The sequence below is a fragment of the Uloborus diversus genome, chromosome 7, assembly GCF_026930045.1.
Source record: "Uloborus diversus isolate 005 chromosome 7, Udiv.v.3.1, whole genome shotgun sequence".
In the NCBI taxonomy this organism is placed as follows: domain Eukaryota; kingdom Metazoa; phylum Arthropoda; class Arachnida; order Araneae; family Uloboridae; genus Uloborus; species Uloborus diversus.
In genome coordinates, this window is record NC_072737.1 from 170,387,019 (window position 1) to 170,411,313 (window position 24,295).

Consider the following 24,295-nt stretch of genomic DNA (forward strand, 5'->3'; position numbering starts at 1 on the left):
TATTATTATTGGGTTGTTCGGAAAGTAATTTCGTTTTTTCCCGTCAGAGGACTTAATTACGTTTTTTCGAAACCAACTTCACACTTAAGCCGCATAACCATTATATGTCTTGAGAGCTGATATTGCAAGGCTTGTGTGTGAAAAAGTTCTATTAATTCTACGCAGTAGTTTTTGGTTGGTGCCCTTTTAAATATGGAGAGCAATAAGCAGCATTTTCGTCATATTTTACTTTTTTACTTCAGAAAAGGTAAAAATGCTGTCCAAGCGAGAAAAAAATTTATGGATGTGTATGGAGAAGGCGTGTTAACAGTACGCCAGTGCCAGAACTGGTTTGCAAAATTTCGATCCGGCAATTTTGATGTCGAAGATGCACCACGGTCTGGAAGGCCGGTCGAAGCTGACAAAGATGCGATAAAGGCATTAGTTGATGCAAATCGGCGAATAACCACACGAGAGATCGGTGAGAGATTAAATTTGTCGAATTCGACTGTTTATGGCCATTTGAAAGGCATGGGCTTAACCTCGAAGCTCGATGTGTGGGTGCCCCATGTCCTTACGGAGCGAAATTTGTGTCGTCGCGTTGACGCGTGTGATTCGCTCCTCAAACGTCAAGAAAATGATCCATTTTTGAAGCGGATTATTACTGGGGACGAAAAATGGTTTGTTTACAACAATGTTAAACGCAAGAGGTCATGGAGCAGAAAAGATGAACCGGCTCAAAGCGTGTCAAAAGCCAACATTCACCAAAAAAAGGTGATGCTCTCCGTTTGGTGGGATGTCAAAGGAATCGTTTTTTTTTGAGCTTTTGCCGGACAATACAACGATTAATTCAGAAGTCTATTGTCATCAGCTGGACAAATTGAATGATTCACTTAAAGAGAAGAGGCCCGAATTAATCAACAGGAAGGGTGTAGTGTTCCACCAGGATAATGCGAGACCTCACACAAGTCTGGTCACTCCCCAAAAACTTTTACAGCTTGAATGGGACGTACTGCAACATCCACCATATTCTCCAGATCTGGCGCCTTCCGACTACTATTTGTTCCGGTCCCTGCAAAATTTTTTGGATGGCAAAACCTTTACCTCAAATGAAGATGTCAAAAACCACCTGAACCAGTTTTTTGCCAGCAAGGACCAAAACTTTTATGAGAGGGGAATTATGTTACTGCCAGAAAGATGGCAAAAGGTGTTGGACCAGAATGGCCAATATATAATTTAATAAAATATTTATTCATTATACGAAAACTGTCTTTCATGTTCCCCAAAAAAAACGAAATGACTTTCCGAACAACCCAATAGTTTAATGTGTACTTATATTGCTATATATGCACAACATACATAGTCATAAAGAAAACATAAATTAATTTTGTTTATAAAAATAAGTTGGCTATGATAGTATTTTGGCAGCCGTTAAGAATTTTTCTCTGCAGTTCTTTGTAGAGCATTAACGCATGTATTATCACTTGTGCCATTTCCATGATAGAATCCTTCACTAACAAATCAGAAATCATTTGCAGCTGTCAAGGTATGGCTCAAAATTTTCAATGTGAACGTTTTCGGTATTGTGTCATGGATGTTGGTATCCTCGTTGATTTTGTCCTCCTTTGACACTCCTAAAAGCTTTTCTACCAGTGAGTTCTGAACTGTATGAGTTGAATAACTTTACTTCTAGAAAGAGCTCTGGAACCAATTGCATAAAATATCTCCAGTGGCCCAAGTCAATTATTAGCAATGCCAAAATGCATTATATTATGTGTAATCTGCAATCTTTAGGAGTTTGGATTTTGAAAAAGGAGAAATTTTATCTGTTTGCATACCACATCCACGTAAAACCGAAACTCATCCGCGTAAAATAAAATAAAGATGTCAAATCTTAAACCTGCATATAATCGAAACCGTGTAAAATAAACTCTGTATGTTCAAAATTAAGTTGTGGGTAGAAAAGTTAAATTTTGTATGCAAAATCACTGTATTTTCATTCAATAATCAGCATCTGATTCAAACTACAATTTTTCTATTGTACTACCTGAACATATATAATAATGTGGTGAGGAAGGGGTGTGAATGTGATCACACGTCAGTGCTCAAAGGGGAGCAGAGTCGGAAATGTTGAGAACCACTACTTTAGAGGAACAGATACAGATATATACTTTAAGCCTTCTCCTTACTTTATACTTTCAAGTCGTCTCGTTTTAGGAGCTCTGTACAATTCTTATGAACACAACTATGAGAACAGTACCGTAACAATAATTATAAGAGTCCATTTAGAGTCTTTTATTATAAGTGACTAGAAAATACCTGAACAAGAATGTCTTATCTAAAGGGTGGCGACAGGAACTGTAAAAAAAAAGTTTTACGACGATCAGTTCGAAGATGGACAATGAAGATGTATAATTCCAGATTTCAATTTTGAAGCAGAGAGACTGCTATGAGCTCATCGATAAGCAGAACTGTTAAAACTCGGCAGCTCCCTCTTTTAAAAAGGGGACTTCCGATAAAACTTTGAAAGAAATTGCTTGGTGGCGTACCAGTTGAGTAGTATGGATTTCAAAACTTCACGTCATACTAAAGCAGCGAGACGATAGGTAAAATAAGAAAAATAAATGTCAGGTACAGTTTGCTGCCTAACCAAAAAGGATGGATTTATTCGAGTCAGATTAGAATCTAGAAATATTAAGCCACAATACCATCAAGCCACAATTTCAATCAAGACTGAAAATTATGAGAAGTAAAATAGTTCAACTCGCATGCCAAACTTATGTTTTATTGTAATCAATGTGGTTACAGTTTGAGGGCTCAAAACCCATTAAAATTTCTTTAGCAACGTCTTTTGTTTCAAAGGGTGACTGATGTGGGCTGTTGCAAGCCACATTATTTTAAAATTTTTATACTTAACCTTTGTGTATGATTTTCTGCAACTCACGCGAATTGTAACGGACTTTTGACTTCTTAAATAATCAGCGTTCTTATAACTTCTCCCGAGACTTGCATCAATTAAAGTTGGCATTCCACAACTGCCCAGCACAACAGTTTCACCTTCAGTCAAAAGTTTATTGCAAATAAAACGAAATTGTGACATTTTTCTTAAATATTGATCAGCACAAACAACAGTAGAAGCTTGTGATAAATACGTTTATTCACTCGAACTGCACGTTTAACTCGAAAAGAAGCAGGTACGTCAGGGTTGCCCTCCCCTTCCTAGGAGAGGTCTTGACCCCCCCCCCCCCCCATGACTGCACCATCGAAATTTTTAGGGGGATTGTTTTGAGGGGTATTTTTTATTTGGGGGGAGGCATGCTTTTGGGGGGGGGATTTCCGCGAAAATGAGGGGGGTGCGCCTTTGCTCTTAAGTGGGTTGGGCACCTGGGGTTGGGGATACGTGAACGATGCCACACGGACGAGAATAGCCAGATGTTATTCAAGGTCACGCGAGTAGAGGGGATTCTGTAAATGACTGGCTGTCTTTTGAGAGTACGCAATATCTGGGAAGGTTTGGGCTTGGAGAAAAAAATCATAAGGACCATTTTTATAGATAATTTTGAGATCTACAACTTTGGTCTGCGGTAGTTTTCGATAAAACTTACCGTTTTCGAGAAAAAACCAAAAAACCTAAAATTTTGACCTTTGACCCCGAATAACTTTTTTAGCGCACATGGGATCGATGGGGACTTTTGGCACTTTATTTGTAATGCTTAACCCAAGGTCTCTACAAAAATTTAGCTTTCCCGGAATTTTTGTTATTTTCATTGTCTAAATTAACCGGACTAAAAAAAAAAAATTTCTTGTAAAAACGCAAGTTTAGACTCTTGAAATGGTGGAAACTGCATCATTGACACTTAAAGTTGAGTGTTTTCTCTCTTTTCTGTTGAGAATATCCTTCTTGAGTATTTTTCTAGTATTTGGGGAGAGGGGGGAGGCATCGCACCCTGGGAGATGGGCACCCCTCAAGTATCAATATTTATCTACCATTCTACATCATGTTAAATTATACTAGAAATGTTTTTTGTATAGTATTTAAAATAACTGTAAGAAAAAAAATTAGGCAAGGGCTCAGCATTTAACTTTTTAACCCAAGACACTGTTTAAGAGCACAGAGTTTCGTTCAAACCTTATAAACTCCGTGATTTTCACAAAAATAAAAAAATATTTTATTTGTTTACCTCTTAACTAAGCGTACTAAACATCGAAAATTCGAAAAGTCAGATTTCCACAGCGGATGCAAAGAGATTGCAATCCTCAAAGTGAAGGAATCAAAAGTATAAAAACGGCTTGTAAAATAAATATTTTTGATAAAATTACTTTTGAATTGCATTTTAGAGTCTTATGATAAACATATCATTAATATCTCGACACAGTTGAAGCAAAAATAAATAAATAAATAAATAAAATAAAAAATAAACCATCGATTCAGCATTTTAATTATTGACTCATAAAAGAAAATGGAATTCCCCTTTAAAAACTTGAAATAGGCTTTGTTATAAAAATAAAGAGACTTCATTTATTTGCATCCTAATGTATCAAAAATAGCGGTAAATAAAAGTTTATTTAAAGTTAATTATCCTTTTTAGTATCGAAAAACCAAACCCATATAACTTTCTCCCAAAATAACAGTTTAACATCGCACCACCAGACACTAGACACTAAGTGGCGATAAGTTTGAATTTTGTAACCCTATCTGAAGCGATCACATCCGCCCCACCCATACTATCCTTTGCAGTTCTAAATTCATTTCGCTGTATATTATTGATGATTAAACCATGAGTGGGGAGAAAAGTGCTTACTACGCCTATTTAGAGAATGTTGACGCTTTTCCAAAGAAGTTTACAACAACACAGCAGCATAAAACAAACAAGCAAAATTATAAACCAAACTGACTTACAGCTGTTAATTTCTTTCAAAGAAACCAACAACAGGCATTATATTTATTTGGCGGTAGTAATTATTTATGGCTTGCAGGAGCATCACAAGAGTGCCGATTTTTTTTTTCTCTAATTAGTTGATTCCTCTAATTTAACTTTAAATATGCTGTATTATTTTAATTTGAGATTTGCTCTTTCAATAAACAATTTGTGAAAGGTCCGTTTTTGTTTACCAGAATTTTGTGAAAGGTCCGTTTTGGTTGATCGGATTTTTGTGAAAGGTCCCTTTTGGTTGATCGGATTTTTGTGAAGGGTCCGTTAACGGACCCAAATTTGCTCTGGCCAGACCCCTGTATATATATATATTCACATCCTGTAAACTCAATTCAATTACTCATTAAAATAAATGATATATACCTTAAAATATTTCAGAATCCAAAAAAAATATTCATAAATTCCATTTTAAATTTTTGTATTAACATGCAGTAAAAAGTTAACTTACTGATAGATGTCAAGAAGATTCATCCAAAGGTACATGAAAAGAAAATAGAAAACAAAATTAAAATAAAGTGAAAAAACAGTATAGAAAATACATCGATGCATGTGTACAACACGCATATGTTATCATGTGTGATGCATGATAACAACCAAAAATCCAATACTGCATAGCACTAGCACAGCCAGAATTACCTCTTGGAGAGGATTTTTTTTTTGATCAAAAATACCTTCAGAAGGGTATTTTGATCAAAAATACCTTCTGAAAGGAATTTTTTTGATAGAAATACTTTCTGAAGGTTTTTTTTTTTTTTTTTTTTTTTTTGGACCAAACTTTCATATGCCAAAACTACTGCATTAGAATATGCATTTATGTTAAACCCAATGACTCAGGAGGGAGGGAGGTGTTGTCACCCCCAAAACTCCCCCTTTGCTGCTCCACTGCCGCATAGAAATTATAAATAATTACTTCACATAGCTCACATGGAAAGCATTTGTTCTTAGGAAGGTTTATATTCCTGGGTTGCCACTGGCGACTAAAACGGCGACTCTTTCTGACTGTAGGCGACTATGGTGACATTTTTGATCAAAAATGGTCTAAACACCACTATTTTTTAAAAATTGGCGACTTTTTTACATATTTAGGCGACTTTTTTCATATTTTGTGATATTTATTGAAAAAAAAAAAGAAAGAGCAATGGGTATAATGTGCTCAACTCATGTGTCAAGAAAAATACTTCCTCTGTTTTAGATTTCAATCCTTTTGCATCTTGTAAACGTTTCAATGTTTTTGACAATCGGAAATTATTTTGACATATGCTATTTTTTATTACCTTATTTTATGTTTCATTTTTATAAATAATAAATAACTAAATTTTTGGAAGCATGCCAAAATTTAACTTATCCAATTATTTAACAATTCTTTTGCATCTTGTAAATATTTTTATTGACAATCAGGCATAAGTTTGATTGTATGCTACCTTAGATTAACTTATTTAGGTTTTATTTTAATAACTAACAAATTTTATAGAATTTCGATAACTAATAGAAGCTACTTTGGTTTAAAGAGTCAATTAAAATCTAAACTCCTCACTGTTAATACAAAAATAAAACAGTACAAAACCCTTACTAGACCAATCATTTTATATGGTAGTGAGACATGAGTAATCAAAACAGAAGAAAATTGGCTGCTCACTTTTAATCTAAAATGTCTGAGCGGATACTAAATGAAGACTAAATATAAGAGATTATTTGGCAAAATACCAATGTCTAACAGATGTAAAAATAACAAAGTATCTCTAAAAAAATGACATATGGGTACCCAAGTCATATTAAAATTATCTGGAGAAACTAAGAAAGTTGATAGAACAGACTTTGAAAGAAAACAAAAAACTAAAAAGATGATAAAAAAATAAAATAAAAAACAGAGAGAGGAAGAAATCAAATGTAAAACAACACCAACTGAACAACTCAAAAGACAAGGCAGAGGTGATTGCACAAATAAGAAATCCAATCAAGAGTCTCCAGATTCTGTCTTAGAACTAGCAAACCAAAGACTGAAATCAGCTATTGAGAAAAGTGATTTGTCCGAAATTAGAATAAGGAATAGAAAGTGCGGAAAAGTTACAAGAAGGGAGAAGAACAAAAATAAACAAAAGTTAAAACATTGTTAACAAAAGAAAACCAAGTTTTATCAGTTGTGTTTTTGAAATCCCAAGAAATGTCCAAGTTTTCCATTTTGTCATCAAAGTTTAAAATTAAATGTTCAAAATTTTACACTATGCAGTAATTTATGTTTGTTTCAATCACACAAACTTGATTTTTTACTTTACGTTTTTAAAACCAGAGTAGTTAAAGTTAAAATTTTTAAAAAATACTGAAGTTTACTTTTCACTTTGTGACACTAACAAAATGACGTTATGTGAAAAGTAACGAACATTTTAAAAACAGTAATTCCATCGAAAAATGCCTAAAATGATTTAACCACCTTGCAGTTCTTGACGAGATATCTCGTCCATTTAACATGTAGTTCTGGGACTGTCCAACCACAAGGGGGTAAAGTAAATGTTGAAACAAATGCTAAATCTGAGAAATTAAGTTTTGATTTTCTTGTATTTACTAGATGTAGTTATGTTTCAAGATGTTATATTGTGTGGTTGTGTCATGCGATGTAGTTTTTGAGTTAGTAAATTAAAAAAAGATAATTGGTTAAAGCAACTTCACTGATTCAAAATGCAACTAGACTTCCTCTGAGGAGACTATTTAGGCGACTATATTTTAAATTTCAGGATACTAAAGCAACGATTTTCAACTAAAATTTTGATGGCAACCCTATATTCTTACTGCTTTATTTCAACCTTGTTTTAATTTTTTAATTTTGCAAAAAGGTTAACATTTTAGTTAGTTCATATAAGTTATTTACTTTCGTTCACTGCAGTTGACCAATGCGACATTTGGGCAAGCCCGTCATTTAGGGGTGTCAGCACGGGCAATTGACCCTCCTGGATTTGAGAAATAATTGTGACTGCATTCAAGTGGGCGTCGTTTTGGTTGTTTTTTGGTATAATTACAGCAAAATATAAATTCAAACAAAACAAATTTTCAGTCCCCAATTAATTCCAATTACATTGCTTGAATTTCATTACAACGAAATTCCCGCTACAATGAACAAAATTTAAGGTACTTTGAAGTTTGTTGTAACCAGGGCCCTCCAGATGGGAAGTCACCAAGATCTAATAAAAAGGTCCCTAATTTGGCAAATTTGAAAACTATATTGCAACTTTGAGATTATTTATTTTTTAGTTCTTAAAATTATTTTTAATGATGCCTAATACTCAGAAGTTATGTGTGTACGAGATGTATGCATGCTCTTACATTTTTCATTTGGCAAATTGAGAATCCCCACCCCCCTTGTTTCAGAATTTCACTGTATTCAATAATTGGTATACAAACAATTTTCATTGAATGAAATTTTAGTACAGTACTATTAGTACACAATTAATTTAAATTGCTTTCTATTATTATCACATTCTGAGTAATTTTAATGCAAAAATAAGATGTTAAATTACAATTTTGCCACATTTTCAATTTTACTTAACATTACATTAACTCTCTCTACTCTACTCTAACTTACTTTATTTATTTAACTTTACATTAATTTCATTATTAATTTAGGAAACAATAAGTAGGAAAGGAAACAAAAAACTTCATGGCAAATGTCCCAAACAAGTAAAGTTAATCAACTGTTTTTTTTTTTTTTTTTTTGAAATAAAATTTGCAGATAAAAATAATTATCATTTTAAATATTTAAAAAGATGATTAATAATATACAAATGAAACATATTTAATTTTGCAGTACATTAATTCCTGAAGTTCTAAGATCTCTGGCAAAGTAAGTATCTTTTGCACTTAAACACACACACAGTAGCGTATTTTAGGGGGGCAGGGGACCGTGCCCCCCAAAAGGATGAATTAATTTTTCATATAATTACTTATTTTGAAATTGACTTCCACTTGCAGTATATTTTGAACAAAAGCATTTTTTTGCTAAAGAAGTAATTCTGAAGTCAGAAGCCAGAGTGGCAGAACACATTTATCTCACTGGTTTTGAATTCAAGGGAATGTAATATCGCAATTTGTCCATTAATTCTTCTTTGATTAAACCAATAATTAACATTTATTTTTAAATGTGTAGGTGTGCCTAAAAGAGTCATTTTGATCCAAGAAGCTATTTGTGAAATATAGATTTCTTTTTCAGCTTATAAAAAATGCAAATTGAAGAAATCATATGGTTGGTAATTTCTTGGCAAAACCATGATACTAATGGAATTGGCATGTAGTACCACAATGTTATCTCAACTGCACCATGGCTTTACGAACAAATCGGCAACGGCTTTGAAATTCACACAGACATAGTTTCTGAATTTTTCAATAAAACTTATTATGCTATGACGTAATGATTTTCTGAATCATATAATATTTTACAGTTAAAATATAAATTAATTTATAAAAACTCAAATGAGGTATGGGTTTACTTAATAACCTTGTCCTTGCCTAATCATTATGACAATGCTCCTAATTAAAACTGCTCATTGTATAGCATCTTGGTGATATTACGGGGTTCTCACGGGTCTTCAAAAGTGATAAATGTTCTATTTTCAAGTATTGTTTGTGTGTGTGGGGGGGGGGGGGCTCTCTTAAAAGGGGGACATATTTAGTTGTAAAAAGTCCTAAAAATTATCTATTTTTTAGGATTTGACGAACTCTTCAACTTTTAATAAACAGGCAAAGACATTTGGTAAAAAGCTAGAACCTAATAAACTGATAATTTGAAATGTATTAGATCTGACACAGAATTTTCCATTTATATACATGCTTATTCATTAACAAATGCACATGAATTGGCTAAATTGGTTATAAGAACACCACCTTTATAAGGTCACCTTCCAAAGTCCCGAAGAGTGACCATATATAACAAGGTCCGACTATAAACCTACATATGTGTGTATGTTTTTTAGCAAAACTCTTTCCACCGTGAAAAATTTCTTGTTGCACCATTGCATGAAATGGTCCTATATTGGTGCTGGAAAATGGCAATATAAAGGCCCTATTTTTTAATCTGCTAGAAGAGTGGAAACCCTTTGTGCATAATATTTATGTACTACTTAAAAATGAATTCATAGACCTGAAGGGATCCTTAAAAAAAAAAGTCATGAAAACATTGTATGGGGGGGGGAGGGTGCTATTCAATTTCACGGGCCTCCTCCAAAGAATTTTTCTGTATCCGCCCCTGCACACACACACACAAATATCTAACCAATGTTTGAATTCAACTCCTCAACTTCAATTTTGATAAACATATTCATCATTTATCAAAGATACTAAGATAGCAGCAGAAAAGTATTTGAATACATTGTAGGGCCATTCCACGGAGAGCGGTAATTTTGTCCCGCACCTGACGCTTCCTATATTTCATAAAAAATAATAATTTAAAAGGATGATGAACAAAGTTTTGTAGCTTAAGAAATCACAAACGCACGTGTGATTTCTTAAGCAAAAACTTTCTTCAAAAATTATTTCTTTTTTATGAACGGTAGGAATGGTCACATGCGGGACAAAATGACCATTTTCAATGGAATGGGCATATACATTTTTTTTCAATGGTTTAAATAATTGTTTCTAAATAAGATATGTTTCCTTTACGTTGGAACCATAGCTTTCAAAATATACAATTTGTTTCGTCATTGATGTATTAATAGAGCAAAATATTAGTTTATTCATAAGCAAGTTACCAGAGGTTGACTTTGGATGTCCCGCATGTGAGGCATGTGAATAAATTTTATTTTAAATAACAAAATTGTTTAATAAAAATATAATTGTGTCAGGAGTATCTTTGTATCAAATGTAAAGATTAAAGAAATTGTTTACCCCTGTTTCATTAAATTTATTAAGAGATACGATGAAATGTTAATGCAATTTCAGCGTATTTTTGTCTCGCAGGTGACGGTGGAATGGCCCTGTATGTTGTAATGATATTTTAAGTATAACTTGGTGATAAGTAATATTTTAAAACTTTTTGTACGTAGGGCTCTTTATTTGGTACGTTTCTGTTAGCCGGGCGTAAGAAAAAACCACCAAATTATTACGCCCAACACCAAGTGATGATTCACGAAGTAAATACGCCCAACAAGGGTTGTAAGAAAATTGGCGGATTTCTACATCAATTCGGCGAATCATCGCTTGGCGATTTTCACTTAGTACCCTTTAATTTAAGTATCATAACATGATTAAATTTATGAGATCATCATATAACAGGAAAGAAATTATCGATTTGTGCAAAATTGCAGATAAACATGAATCAAATTAGCCATTCACTATATATTCATTTGCTTTTGGAATGATTTTTTATATTTTTTTACACTAATAATTACAACTCATGTATTAGATAAATATAGGATGTCAAATGGAAATGCACTAACATTTCACAAAATACAAAAGAAATAAACAAATCAAAAATTATTTCTTTTTTATGAACGGTAGGAATCGTCACATGCGGGACAAAATGACCATTTTCAATGGAATGGGCATATACATTTTTTTTCAATGGTTTAAATAATTGTTTCTAAATAAGATATGTTTCCTTTACGTTGGAACCATAGCTTTCAAAATATACAATTTGTTTCGTCATTGATGTATTAATAGAGCAAAATATTAGTTTATTCATAAGCAAGTTACCAGAGGTTGACTTTGGATGTCCCGCATGTGAGGCATGTGAATAAATTTTATTTTAAATAACAAAATTGTTTAATAAAAATATAATTGTGTCAGGAGTATCTTTGTATCAAATGTAAAGATTAAAGAAATTGTTTACCCCTGTTTCATTAAATTTATTAAGAGATACGATGAAATGTTAATGCAATTTCAGCGTATTTTTGTCTCGCAGGTGACGGTGGAATGGCCCTGTATGTTGTAATGATATTTTAAGTATAACTTGGTGATAAGTAATATTTTAAAACTTTTTGTACGTAGGGCTCTTTATTTGGTACGTTTCTGTTAGCCGGGCGTAAGAAAAAACCACCAAATTATTACGCCCAACACCAAGTGATGATTCACGAAGTAAATACGCCCAACAAGGGTTGTAAGAAAATTGGCGGATTTCTACATCAATTCGGCGAATCATCGCTTGGCGATTTTCACTTAGTACCCTTTAATTTAAGTATCATAACATGATTAAATTTATGAGATCATCATATAACAGGAAAGAAATTATCGATTTGTGCAAAATTGCAGATAAACATGAATCAAATTAGCCATTCACTATATATTCATTTGCTTTTGGAATGATTTTTTATATTTTTTTACACTAATAATTACAACTCATGTATTAGATAAATATAGGATGTCAAATGGAAATGCACTAACATTTCACAAAATACAAAAGAAATAAACATTTTCTGTTTTAAATTGGCATTAAATAAAAATTATAATATTACAGTACATAACATTTAACAGACTATTTAGTTTTCTGCTGAAAATTTGGTTAGAATTTTTACCAAATATTCGATTGAAAAACATACCCCCAAAGTGAAAACATTTAGTTATTTTAAAATTTGGCTCCGAAATTACAAAAAGCTAAATGTTGTTAAATGATTATTGGAGTGATATTAAATTGAAAAAATATAAACCCATATAAAGTCAAGTTTTAGATTAAACTAAATATAAAAAAGATAATTATTAAATTTCTTACCATATCGTCGAGATGAAAGATTAAAATCTGAAAGAAAAAAAAGATAACAGTTTCATGGAGCACTATCATTTAAACTATGCACTTTCAACAAGAACAAAATTATTCAAAGGCAAAAATAGTATGAAAACAATGGATGTATTTTCATTTCAATTTGTGGACAATACCATAGCAGGTATGTTTTAAGAAATAGAGTAACTACAGTAGGTGCCACTTAATGTCATCACGGTTAATGTTATCATTCGCTTAACGTTATCAGAATCACAAAATCCCGGAATATTTGTATATTAACATGTGTTAAAGAAGTTGGATATTGTAATCACCGTCTTCGTTTATTGTTATCACTTTTTCATATACTTTCAATTTTTTCCCCTTTTTTATTCTTCAATCAACAGAAATACAAAAGCAAACCCTGACAAATAGCTTCCAGAAAAATAGTTCCCTTTTTATCAAAGCAGAATTTTTCTACCTGCTCAGTTACACTTTCAAACATTTTAGCCATGGAGAAAAAGTGCAATAATTTCACTGTCAGGGAAAAAAATGACATTTTAAAATATTTTGACAATTTAACCGTGATGAGTCAAATAAATGCTGAAGAACAAATAAACATTTCTCAGCTTTTACTTTGTAAGTTACTAAAAAATCATGCCGGGATTGAAAACGAAATGAAAATTTAAACAAGCGCAAAACCGTGCTGGAGAAGATGGTGAAGTTGAATCTGCTTTGAAGTTAAATCGAAGGAAAAAAGAGCTATTCCTTTCTGCTAACCTAGTAATTTATAATTTAGAAATGCGTATAGTTGAGTTAATGTAATTTTAATCAGCAGTTATAAGAATAAATGCTTCTTAATTGAAATAATCATGGTTTTGTCTGCACTGGATTCTTTTATTGCTTGCAAATTTTTAACTTTATATATTATTAGCAGTACCCCCACAGCGATTCAAGAGCTAAAAATTTAATGGAAGTCCGTTGAATTAAAAAATTGACGTTCCCTCCCCCTCTGATGTGAAATGATCATTTTTCTTTGTATAAAATGTATACACACCTTTTCAAAAAAAAAAAACCTATTAATGTTTCTTCGGAATTTAAAACTTTTCCTCAAATCGTTAAATTAGATTTCCAGTTGCTTTAAAATTCCATATAGCGAGTGAAGCGGTTTTTACTGCAATTTAAAATATTTCCCCAAATAAACAAAAAGAGGCATCAAATAATATCTTTCAAGTGTAAATATAATTCCGCACACCAACCATGTTATCATAATCCATCCGTCTAACAAAAAAAAAAAAATCCCGTGGAACATTCAAAAATTATCGTCAGAAAAGAAGAAGAAAATGTCGTACATTTCACTCGGATAAAAACAAATCAAAAGTTTCTTTTCTTTCAAAACAAATCACCAAAACAATGTACCAAGTTAAAAACTTTTTGTTCCTGCTGAAAAAGAAAAATCTTTTGCTTGCATACCTATTGTGCTTAGATTAACTAATTATTTTAAACAGTAGAATGAATGGAGCTCACGGTGACTCTGGTCAGAACATAACATTCCACATAAATGTATCGGACAAAATTTTTGGCTTTTGAGAAAGAAATACGGCGATTTCTGTGTAATAAAAGAAGCGCACAAAACGGGCATTTTAAACCTTTTTAAGATACCTAAATAGAAAAGAGAGTTTCTAAATACAAATCAAATTGTTCATGTGCTTTTCATGAAAGTATGGAGTAGCAAAGCTAAGCTTTTAAATGAAAATAAATTTCAAAACTTTAAGGTTCGGATGTTTACATTGAAATGTCATGTAAAATTTTAGTGCAAAACAGAAACATAAAAATCCCAGAAATAGTTGACGAAAATTTTTTATGATTTTTATATGCTCACCAGGCTTGGGAGGTGCTTGCATTTTCAGTTTAATCCAGTATCATTACATTAAATTTAAAATCAAAAATCAGTGACTATTAATATTGAAAGATGAAAATCGGTCAATGCAGGAACGATCCTGACAGATAAACGGGAGGCAACCCTATATTTTGGCGCTAAATGATATCATTCTAAGACTTGGCGACAAGGATTCTTCCTGTACCTCGTGCGTGGTTTAAAAAATGGCTTGAAGAATGTAGTAATGAGTAATGTGTTAATGTATTTATTATGATGAGATTTTTACAATTAAATATGCATGAAAGTAAGTGAAACATTTTCTTGGATGTGACTACAGTAAGTTGTATCTTTTTGTTTTTTTTTTATTTTGAAAAAGAACATGTTCCTTTATTTATGCTTACTGTCTGACCACGGATTGTATGGAATGACAAACACCGTTTTACAGCCGGAAATGGATAAATTTATTATTTTTTACCGATGTCAGCTTTTGCAGAAGCAGAGTCTCATTCAAATGAGCGGAATACGCGCATCAAATTTTTACTTTTCCCCCTTATTCACATAAATTCGTTGATCTGGACGTTTGAAAATTCCATGCAATCTGTGGTTGGACAGTACAACGGTCATGAAATTAAAAGCATGTATTAAGATTTATTATGGCTAGGCCTTAGGTTTTTTTTCTAGATTATCATTCTGTGCATCTGTACTTTCTATCCGGACAAAATTTATATTTATTTATGCCATAATTAGACGTCTTTCAGATATCTAATATAATATGGGAATTGTTGTTAGACGTTAGCTTGCATATGTGTGCATTAAATAAACGTTTCTCGTGTGCTTGAGATTTTTGCTTCCCCCCCCCCTTGAATAATCGAAACTATTAGGCTTCTTTTAATTTCCGTGTAGTAATGAGTAATGTGTTAGAGTATTTATTATGATGAGATTTTTACAATTAAATATGCATGAAAGTAAGTGAAACATTTTCTTGGATGTGACTACAGTAAGTTGTATCTTTTTGTTTTTTTTTTATTTTGAAAAAGAACATGTTCCTTTATTTATGCTTACTGTCTGACCACGGATTGTATGGAATGACAAACACCGTTTTACAGCCGGAAATGGATAAATTTATTATTTTTTACCGATGTCAGCTTTTGCAGAAGCAGAGTCTCATTCAAATGAGCGGAATACGCGCATCAAATTTTTACTTTTCCCCCTTATTCACATAAATTCGTTGATCTGGACGTTTGAAAATTCCATGCAATCTGTGGTTGGACAGTACAACGGTCATGAAATTAAAAGCATGTATTAAGATTTATTATGGCTAGGCCTTAGGTTTTTTTTCTAGATTATCATTCTGTGCATCTGTACTTTCTATCCGGACAAAATTTATATTTATTTATGCCATAATTAGACGTCTTTCAGATATCTAATATAATATGGGAATTGTTGTTAGACGTTAGCTTGCATATGTGTGCATTAAATAAACGTTTCTCGTGTGCTTGAGATTTTTGCTTCCCCCCCCCCTTGAATAATCGAAACTATTAGGCTTCTTTTAATTTCCCGCCTAAATTAATGTACATTTCGTTAAGACGTCCTTAAGGATTCTTCCTGTAAGCGTGCATGTATTCACATCATTGAACGTTTATCCTTTGTGAAACATTTAGATGTTTCCTTTTCCTTGCATAATTAAAGCTACTGAGTTGCTTAATTATCCAAAATTAACAATCATTTTTCTCAGACGTGTTGACTTTTGCCAGAATTGTTCCTGTCAGCCTTTAGCGTGCGTAGATCTGCGTCAACTGGAAATCTGTTATCGTGAGTAAATTGTTTAATTTCCTTCATTTAGTAAAACCATTTTGATGTATAATTAATTTAATTACTGCCAGAATTAAATTTATTCCTGTCATCTATTCTTAAGGGCAGATTCCTCCAGTTAGCCATTAGCGTGCAAAGATGTGTTTCTAATGAACGCTATTGAAAATTGTACTGTAAAGCATTTTTGTTCCTTGAACAATTAGGAATATTTAGCAGCAAATTTAATTTTCTGCTAAAATTAACTTTCTTTCAGATATCACGTCTTAAGTAAGGATTCTTTCTGTCTCCTGTGTAGTTGAGCATCAAATGACTTCATTCTGACTTTTATTTTCTTTTCCTGTTGCATAGTTGAAACTATTTAGGGCCATTCTTCCGTCACATGTGGGACAAAAATACGCTTAAATTTCATTAACATTTCATTATATCTCTTAATATTTTAATGAAACTGGAGTAAGCAATTTTTTTAATCTTTAAATTTGATACAAAGATACTTCTGAAACAATTTTGTTATTTAAATTAAAATTTATTTACATGCGTCACGTGCGTGACATCTAAAGTCAACCTCTGGTAACTTGCTTGTGGATAAGCTAATATTTTTGCTCTATTAATACAGCAATGCTTAATACAGCAATGACGAAACAAATTGCAGATTTTGAAAGCTATGGTTCCAATGTAAAGGAAACATATCTCATAAGTTTAGAAATAATTATTTAAACCATTGAAAAAAAAAATGTCTATGCCTATTCCATTGAAAATGGTCATTTTGTCCCGCACCTGACAATTTCTGTATTTCATAAAAAAGAAATAATTTTTGAAGAAAATTTTGGCTAAAGAAGTCACACATGCTTTTGTGATATCTTAAGCAACAAAATTTTGTTCATTATCCTTTTAAATTATTATTTTTTATGAAATATATGAAGCGTCACATGCAGGAAAAAATTACCGTTTTCCGTGGAATAGCCCTTTAACTGTTCAATTTCCCGGCAAAATATTTCCTTCAAAAATTAACTCTGTAAAGGTTCTTCCTGTTAAGTCCCCTTCCATTCAATCATCATATCTTGTCTTCTTGTTGAATATTCTCCCTATTAGCCTTTCCAGGTGTTCCAAAAATGAACATTTATTAATTTTCATATTCTTGGTGTCAGAAATCAATATGCTGTTTAATTTACTGTCAAAATTCATGCATTTTAGGTATTATTCTTATCCAGCATTATAGATGTGTAACAAATAGGTGTTTATCATGAGTAAAATACTTATTTCCTAATCCTTACATAATTAAACTATTTAGCTGTTTAATTCATTACTTAAAATTATATGCCAGATTTTTAATTTCTACTGAACTTTGACTTTGTCTAGCAACAAATGAAAGATTTTTGTAGTTTGCTAAGAGCTAAATTATTTAAGCATGAAACACTATTCTATTAAATTAGTAGGGCACCTGGTACATTTGTCAACAGAACCTGAAGTATAAGTTCACCTTTCAGTGAGTAGTCATTGTTAGAGCAATGATTGAAATCTTTGAGATTGCGGGTTTTTCACTGGTCAGTCATCAGTTCCAAGTTCATCTGATGCACAAAATTCCTGCGGACATGTGTATAAAAATGCTTTATTTCAGTGTGCCCAAAGTTTAATGTTCTATTTGTATTATGAATACATTTTTCGCTTATTGTATATTTTTCAGAAGGGTTCCTCCATGTTAGTTTACCAAGATGTCAATTGTTTGATCCTGAATAGCGAGAAGATGGATGATTTCAAGGAAACTTAAAGCACAACACTAGTTGAATTTAGACTTTGCATGACAGTTACTTTATTAAAGTCTGCTGCAAAGTCTTAATTTTGCTGGTAATAATGCTTTAACTGGACCTTTCAATGAACAAGAACAACCATTAGAATCTTTGAAATGCTGGGTCTATGCTTTGCAGTCAGAAATCAGTATTAAGTTCATCTGATGCACAAACTTCCTGTGGGATAAGTATAAAAATAATTTCAATGTGCCCAAAGTTGAATGTTCAATTTGCATTGTGAATTATGAATACATTTTTTGCTTATTACATATTTTTTAGAAGGGTTCCTCCATGTTAGTTTACCAAGATGGCAATTGTTTGATCCTGAATAGCAAGAAGATTGATGATTTCATGGAAACTTAAAGCACGACACTAGTTGAATTTAGACTTTGCATGACAGTTACTTTATTAAAGTCTGCTGCAAAGTCTTAATTTTGCTGGTAATAATGCTTTAACTGGACCTTTCAATGAACAAGAACAACCATTAGAATCTTTGAAATGCTGGGTCTATGCTTTGCAGTCAGAAATCAGTACTAAGTTCATCTGATGCACAAACTTCCTGTGAGATAAGTATAAAAATAATTATTTCAATGTGACCCAAAGTTGAATGTTCAATTTGTATTGTGAATTATGAATACATTTTTTGTTTATTAATGTATCTATTTTTCAGAAAGGTTCCATGTTAGTTTACCAAGATGTCAATTGTTTGATCCTAAATAATGAGAAGATGGATGAGGTTATAGAAACTTAAAGCACACTAGCTGAATTTAGAACTTGCACAACAGTTACTTTATTAAAGTCTGCTGTGAAGTACTAATTTTGCTGGCAATAATGCTTTAAAACCGACTTGTTAAAATTCAAGTGCATTCAACATCAGTCATTATAGTGTAGTCTAGATATGATTCTTGTGTCTGATGTAATAAAAAGCATTTACAGAATTAATATAAAGAGATGTTGTCACTTAATTTATGACTAAAACCCTCTTTATAAATGCTAACACTTTTTAGGCTAATTTTCCTCGAGATAAAAAGTTGAACATTTTTACTTGGTCACAGATATGTTTTATTTCTGGTACAATTATTTTGCCTAGAATTGTAACACAGCCGGCTTAAAAAAAATCTGTATTATTCTATTTTAAAACAAATTCTTGCTGTTATCATACCAAGAATGAATATGCTTCTCTAAGTTATTCCTGTAGTTAGCTCAGTACTCTAAAGTTTTTCCTGGTGCAAAAGTTTCATAAATGTCGAAAGAAAAACATTTACAAAACTTCTTTGGCATGCTGGCATTAAAACTTAGAGATCATTATCTGTAATTTTATGGTGTAAGAAATTAGGGGTATGAGGAAAGTAGAAATTAAGCAAAGTATTCTAGGGAGGGGAATCAAAAGAAAATGAGCATTAAATCAACATTGCATTTTAAGTAAAAGGTATCGGCAAAACTTAAGTGTATAATAGTAGTGGTATATATGCTTTGTTATTGATATGTTTCAAAAATCCCGTCAAAGCAATGACATATATAGTTTTTTAAATTATGTATTTAAATATTAAATTTCAAAGCTATAGTTAAGAGAGAAAATGATTGTCTTTCTTTGGGTCAAATATATTTTTCTTGTACTTTAATTTATTGTTTTCTACAAAAGCACTATATTAGTAGTTAATGGTAAAAATAATATAGTAGTTTGGTAACAAGTTTAGCATGATAGTCATTAGACATGCATTTTCCGTGGGGATTTTAAAAAGATCATCCTTTCAAATCAACAGAGGAGTAATTTTAAGCTATATTCATATTTCAATGTCAAGAACATTTGAGCAAGAGCATTAAAAATATTCGCACCATGTTGAATAAGTGCTGAAAAGCATGTGGAGACATTCCTCAATTTATCATACCATCCAATTTTTAAAAATGTTTTATTCTGGATTTGGTTATATGCTGTAATTGTGTTTTTCAGTGTTAGCATTTAAACAACACACATTACAATTATAAGTGGGTAATTTTGCTTCTAAATTAAAATAAAACCACAGCATTATATTTTGCATATGCTTCACACTTAGCAGGTTTTATTTTATTATACAATCAATGTAATTGACGTTCGATTTTAACAAATTTACTGTAGTACATTCGTCCCTCGTATAACACGGTACTTGCACAACACGGTTTCGATATTACACAGTACGAAACTTCAATTTAATACTTCATGGTTTTGATATAACACGAAAGGTATCTTTAATAAAGAAGACATTTCTTTTTTGTTTAATACATTCTGTTAATGTTTGATAACTCTAATGAGGTTTTACTTTGTTTTTCATGAAACTTGGTTTCGATATAGCACGATAGACATGCTTTGATTTACATTATTTCTAAGTCTCGTATAACACGGTTTCGATACAACACGATACATATTGACATGATTTTTACTATGTACATGATTAATTAGTGTAAAAATATGTTAATAAGTTTAAAAATGTCTCGTATAGCACGATTTCGATACTACACGGAACGAATACGAGAGACGCCTGTATATTTACAAGAAAATTATTCAGCTTTATATATTAAATAGTTTTATTAAGAATTGTTATTTAACTTTGTTTCACATAAAGTTTTATTAAGAGTTAGTCGAATTTTAATCGATTCAGAATTCTATCATGTATCGTATGAAACACATTACTTGGAAAATTCTTTTCTATTTTAAACAAGTGTTATCGTTTTTTTTTTCTCCTTAATCCGTTTGCTATATGAACTTTTTTCTGTATTAAACGTTTTTTTTTTTTTTTTAATTACTAAAAAGTCATAGTTTTGATTTTTTTTTTTTTTTTAAATGAAGGCTGTTTTGAGTGTACAAGCACCTGACAGGCTCGTCATTTCAGAAAAAAAAACCAAGGGAACGATGCGGAAAATACTCAGTTTCTGTTGCAGGAGAAAATCAAGAGTAGGGCATTTTTAAACTGGTAGGGGGGGGTTGCACCCCTAGTCACGTTAATTTAATGTCTGTTAATCATGGAGTAGGAGAGGATAGGAATTGTTTTAGTTTGTCAGTTTGAACATACATTTGCCCTTTTTATACTTATATGCACATATTATATAAATTGGGCTAAGTAAATAACTTAATGAAGTAGTAACTTGCTCCTTGCCTTTTCGCTGCAGTAAATTAATAAATAATAGTTTAACGTTACAAATCGGTGGGTAGCCTTAAGTCCAGGTAGGTTTGCGTTTTCTTTGAAGTGGAAGGGGGGAAAAATTCTAACATATTCTCTATTAGGGGGCAGCACAATGAGAAATATTTTTCTGCGGTCCTTCATTTCGAAATTTGACATGGAGGGAGGGGGGTGTGCACTCAGTGGGGAATTGACTTGGGGAAAACAACGAAAAACACGCCCGCTATCCACTTATAACTAATAAAAAGCATTATTTTTCCAAAGCAAGGGGGACTTTCGACCTTCCTCTTTTTTGTCCACATGGAGGGGGGGGGGAGGGGCTCAAGCCCTACCTTGGAAATTAGAACTTCCTTGCTTTTAGTACTTTTTTTCTAGCAAGAAAGTAAAAACATTTCTCCAGTCATTAATGAATAAATTATTAAAAATGTCAAATTTTAATAACTCTAATCTGTACTGAAATCGGTTTCTATGCGGAAAGTATCTTACTAAACCATGGAAAAAATATCTGATCCCCCTCTCCCCTTAAAATTTTGCTTATGCGCGCCCATGCCCCGAACCCCCTAAATTACGACGGACTTACTTGTGGCTCTTTAGCAATCTTCGTGTTTTCATAAGCACTCAAGGATTAGTGAGAATTGCTTGAGACTCAATGAAGGTGCTCCCCCCGCCTAGCAAAGCCCAATATCTAAGGTTGTGCTTCTGTTTTTGGGCGTCCACTGATGTCCTGTGAATTTCTTCATTTGCAATGAAGTACTACTTTTGCTATTTACTCACGTTCTTAATAAGTCATACATATCATTTTATTACCAATCTCTGAACTCTCAATATTTATTGCCACAGTATCCAACTATATTTATTGCTGTTTTCTCCAAAGCTTATGCATAACGGCATGGGGTTGGAAAAGCGATATACAGTTCATTTTGACCCAAAAGTTAATATTGTTTCTCTTGAAAGTTGCGTAAGCTGTATCTATGTTACAAAAATACAAATACAGATACAAAAGTGACGACCAGCAACAGGCTCTGGGCCCAGCTAGACTGGTCCTAGTCAATTTACAATCCCCAGTGAAGATCAATGGCCCTCTTAAAACTGTCTACTCCTTTGCTCATTACCACCTCTTCCGGTAAGCTGTTCCAAGGTTCCACTACCCTGCTAAAATAATAATTTTTCCTAATATCCATGTTAGCCTGAGATTTAAATAGCTTAAAACAATGACCCCTTGTCCTGTTTTCAGTGCTAAACTTTAGCCCCGTAACATCTTTCGTTTTAATAAATTTAAACAGCTGAATCATGTCAACTCGGTCTCTTCTTTGCTCAAGACTGTACATTTTTAGCCTTCTAAGCCTGGAATCATAATCTAAGTGGGAAATTCCACTTATTAGCCTTGTAGCCCGCCTTTGAACCCTTTCCAATACATTAACGTCTTTCTTAAGATAAGGAGACCAAAACTGAACAGCATACTCCAAATGGGGTCTTACCAAACTTCTATATAAGGGCAGAAGAACTTCTTTAGATTTATTTGAAATAGATCTATTGATAAACCCAAGCATCTTATTGGCTTTGTTGCTAGCAATGCTGCACTGTTGGCTAAACTTTAAATTCTGACTTATTAGGACCCCCAGATCAGTAACTTTGTCTGCCTGACTAATGACTGAACCTTACAAATAATAACTTGTACACTTATTTCCATGTCCTAAATGTAGCACTTGACATTTCCCAACATTAACAGCCATACCCCATTTATCAGCCCACTCCGTAATATGATCTAGATCCTCTTGCAGCTGATTTGCTTGTTCTTCATTTTCTATAGTCCCCATAACTTTGACATCATCAGCAAAAAGAAAAGAGAGAAAATATTAAAATTTTTAATGAACCATTTCTAATGAAAAATGTTACGACTATTATTTTGCAGAAAAAGTTTGCAAAATTACTGCATCTTGGGGTTCCCCCTCTCCCCTTAAGAGCAAGGGTGCACCCCCTCCAAAAATAAGACCCCATAACAGGGAAAATACTACTCGAAATACCTCCCCCCCATAACAATTTCGATGGTGCAGTGCGCCATGACCTCCCCAAGGTGGGTACCCCTCTGCATCTATGTGTTTCGTAGTTGTCCCCTCCCCCCAATCGGGAGCAGCACCCAGGATACCCCTTAAAATTTCTATGGTACGGTTCGTGCCACGATCCCCCTTGAGTGAGCACTCAAGGGGGTCAATTAATATGTTATCAAAATTAAGGTAGTTAGTACAACGAGGGGCCTCCGTAGCTCTGTGGTAGAAGCTTCGTCTTCCAAGCCGAAGATAGTAGGTTCGATTCCCGCCTGTGCCTTGAGTGTTATTTCCTTCTCTAGTGTTGTAAATCTTTCCTGTGTGTGTCCGGAGGCAAAGCGCTTGGCACGCAGTCCTCTATCTGTGTGAAGCTGTCTAGCTTCAAAATAAATAGATAAATAAAGTGCAGCGAGTGGGACTTTAGAGCAGACAGAATGATTGAAATTTTTAGGGAGAGGAGGGTTTGCTAAAAGTTGTCTTTGTCGTTCTTAGGGGATCTCATTTTGGGGATGCATTTGAGGGGAGGGGACGTCATTGTTCTTGAGGGGGAAGAGGAGCATCTCTGATTTAGGAAAGATTTTTTTGGTGCAAATGGAATTTCATAAAAAATGCGGAAAAACTGTAACGTCATTTAGTTTGTTTTATTATAATTCAAAATATATAACTTTAGAATACAGAACGAACCAGTTTATTTTCTTAAACTAATTTGCATTTAATGATGTTTACCATTCTTGAAAATACCAAATACATGAAAAAAAGTACACTTAAAATCGGAAAGAACATACTCCTTCAGGAAGTATTTCCAAAAAGGAAAAATAAACTGCAACTGTATTGCTTATGGTATCGCACTTTTTTTTGGCATCATGTTCGTCCTGTGTTCGTCATGTTGATAAGATCTCGCCTTGAAATAGATGAAGTCGCCAATATGGTAACCATGGGCCCAGGATCGTTCCTGCATTGACCGACGTGTTTGAAAGATCCTCTTCATTACCGTAGCCTACGAGGATGCAACGCTTCTCTGTCTGAGGAGCCTGT

The 24,295-nt window shown here is 32.9% G+C and overlaps 1 protein-coding gene across 4 annotated transcripts in view; it reads right to left on the reverse strand.

Annotated features, from left to right (window-relative positions):
* LOC129226555 (septin-7-like) overlaps positions 1-14,559 on the reverse strand; it is a 143,047-nt gene extending 128,488 nt beyond the window's left edge. For 3 of the 4 annotated variants that reach the window (XM_054861166.1, XM_054861164.1, XM_054861165.1), the window contains exons 1-2: positions 14,468-14,559; positions 12,602-12,627 (exon numbers count right to left, since the gene is read on the reverse strand). In XM_054861166.1, the coding sequence (XP_054717141.1) occupies positions 12,602-12,627; positions 14,468-14,489 (48 nt within the window). In that variant the 5' untranslated portion in view covers positions 14,490-14,559. Of the gene's footprint in view, positions 1-12,601; positions 12,629-14,467 lie in introns of those variants that run through there. The other variant, XM_054861167.1, reaches the window with a different exon arrangement.
* Positions 14,560-24,295: the final 9,736 nt, after the last annotated feature.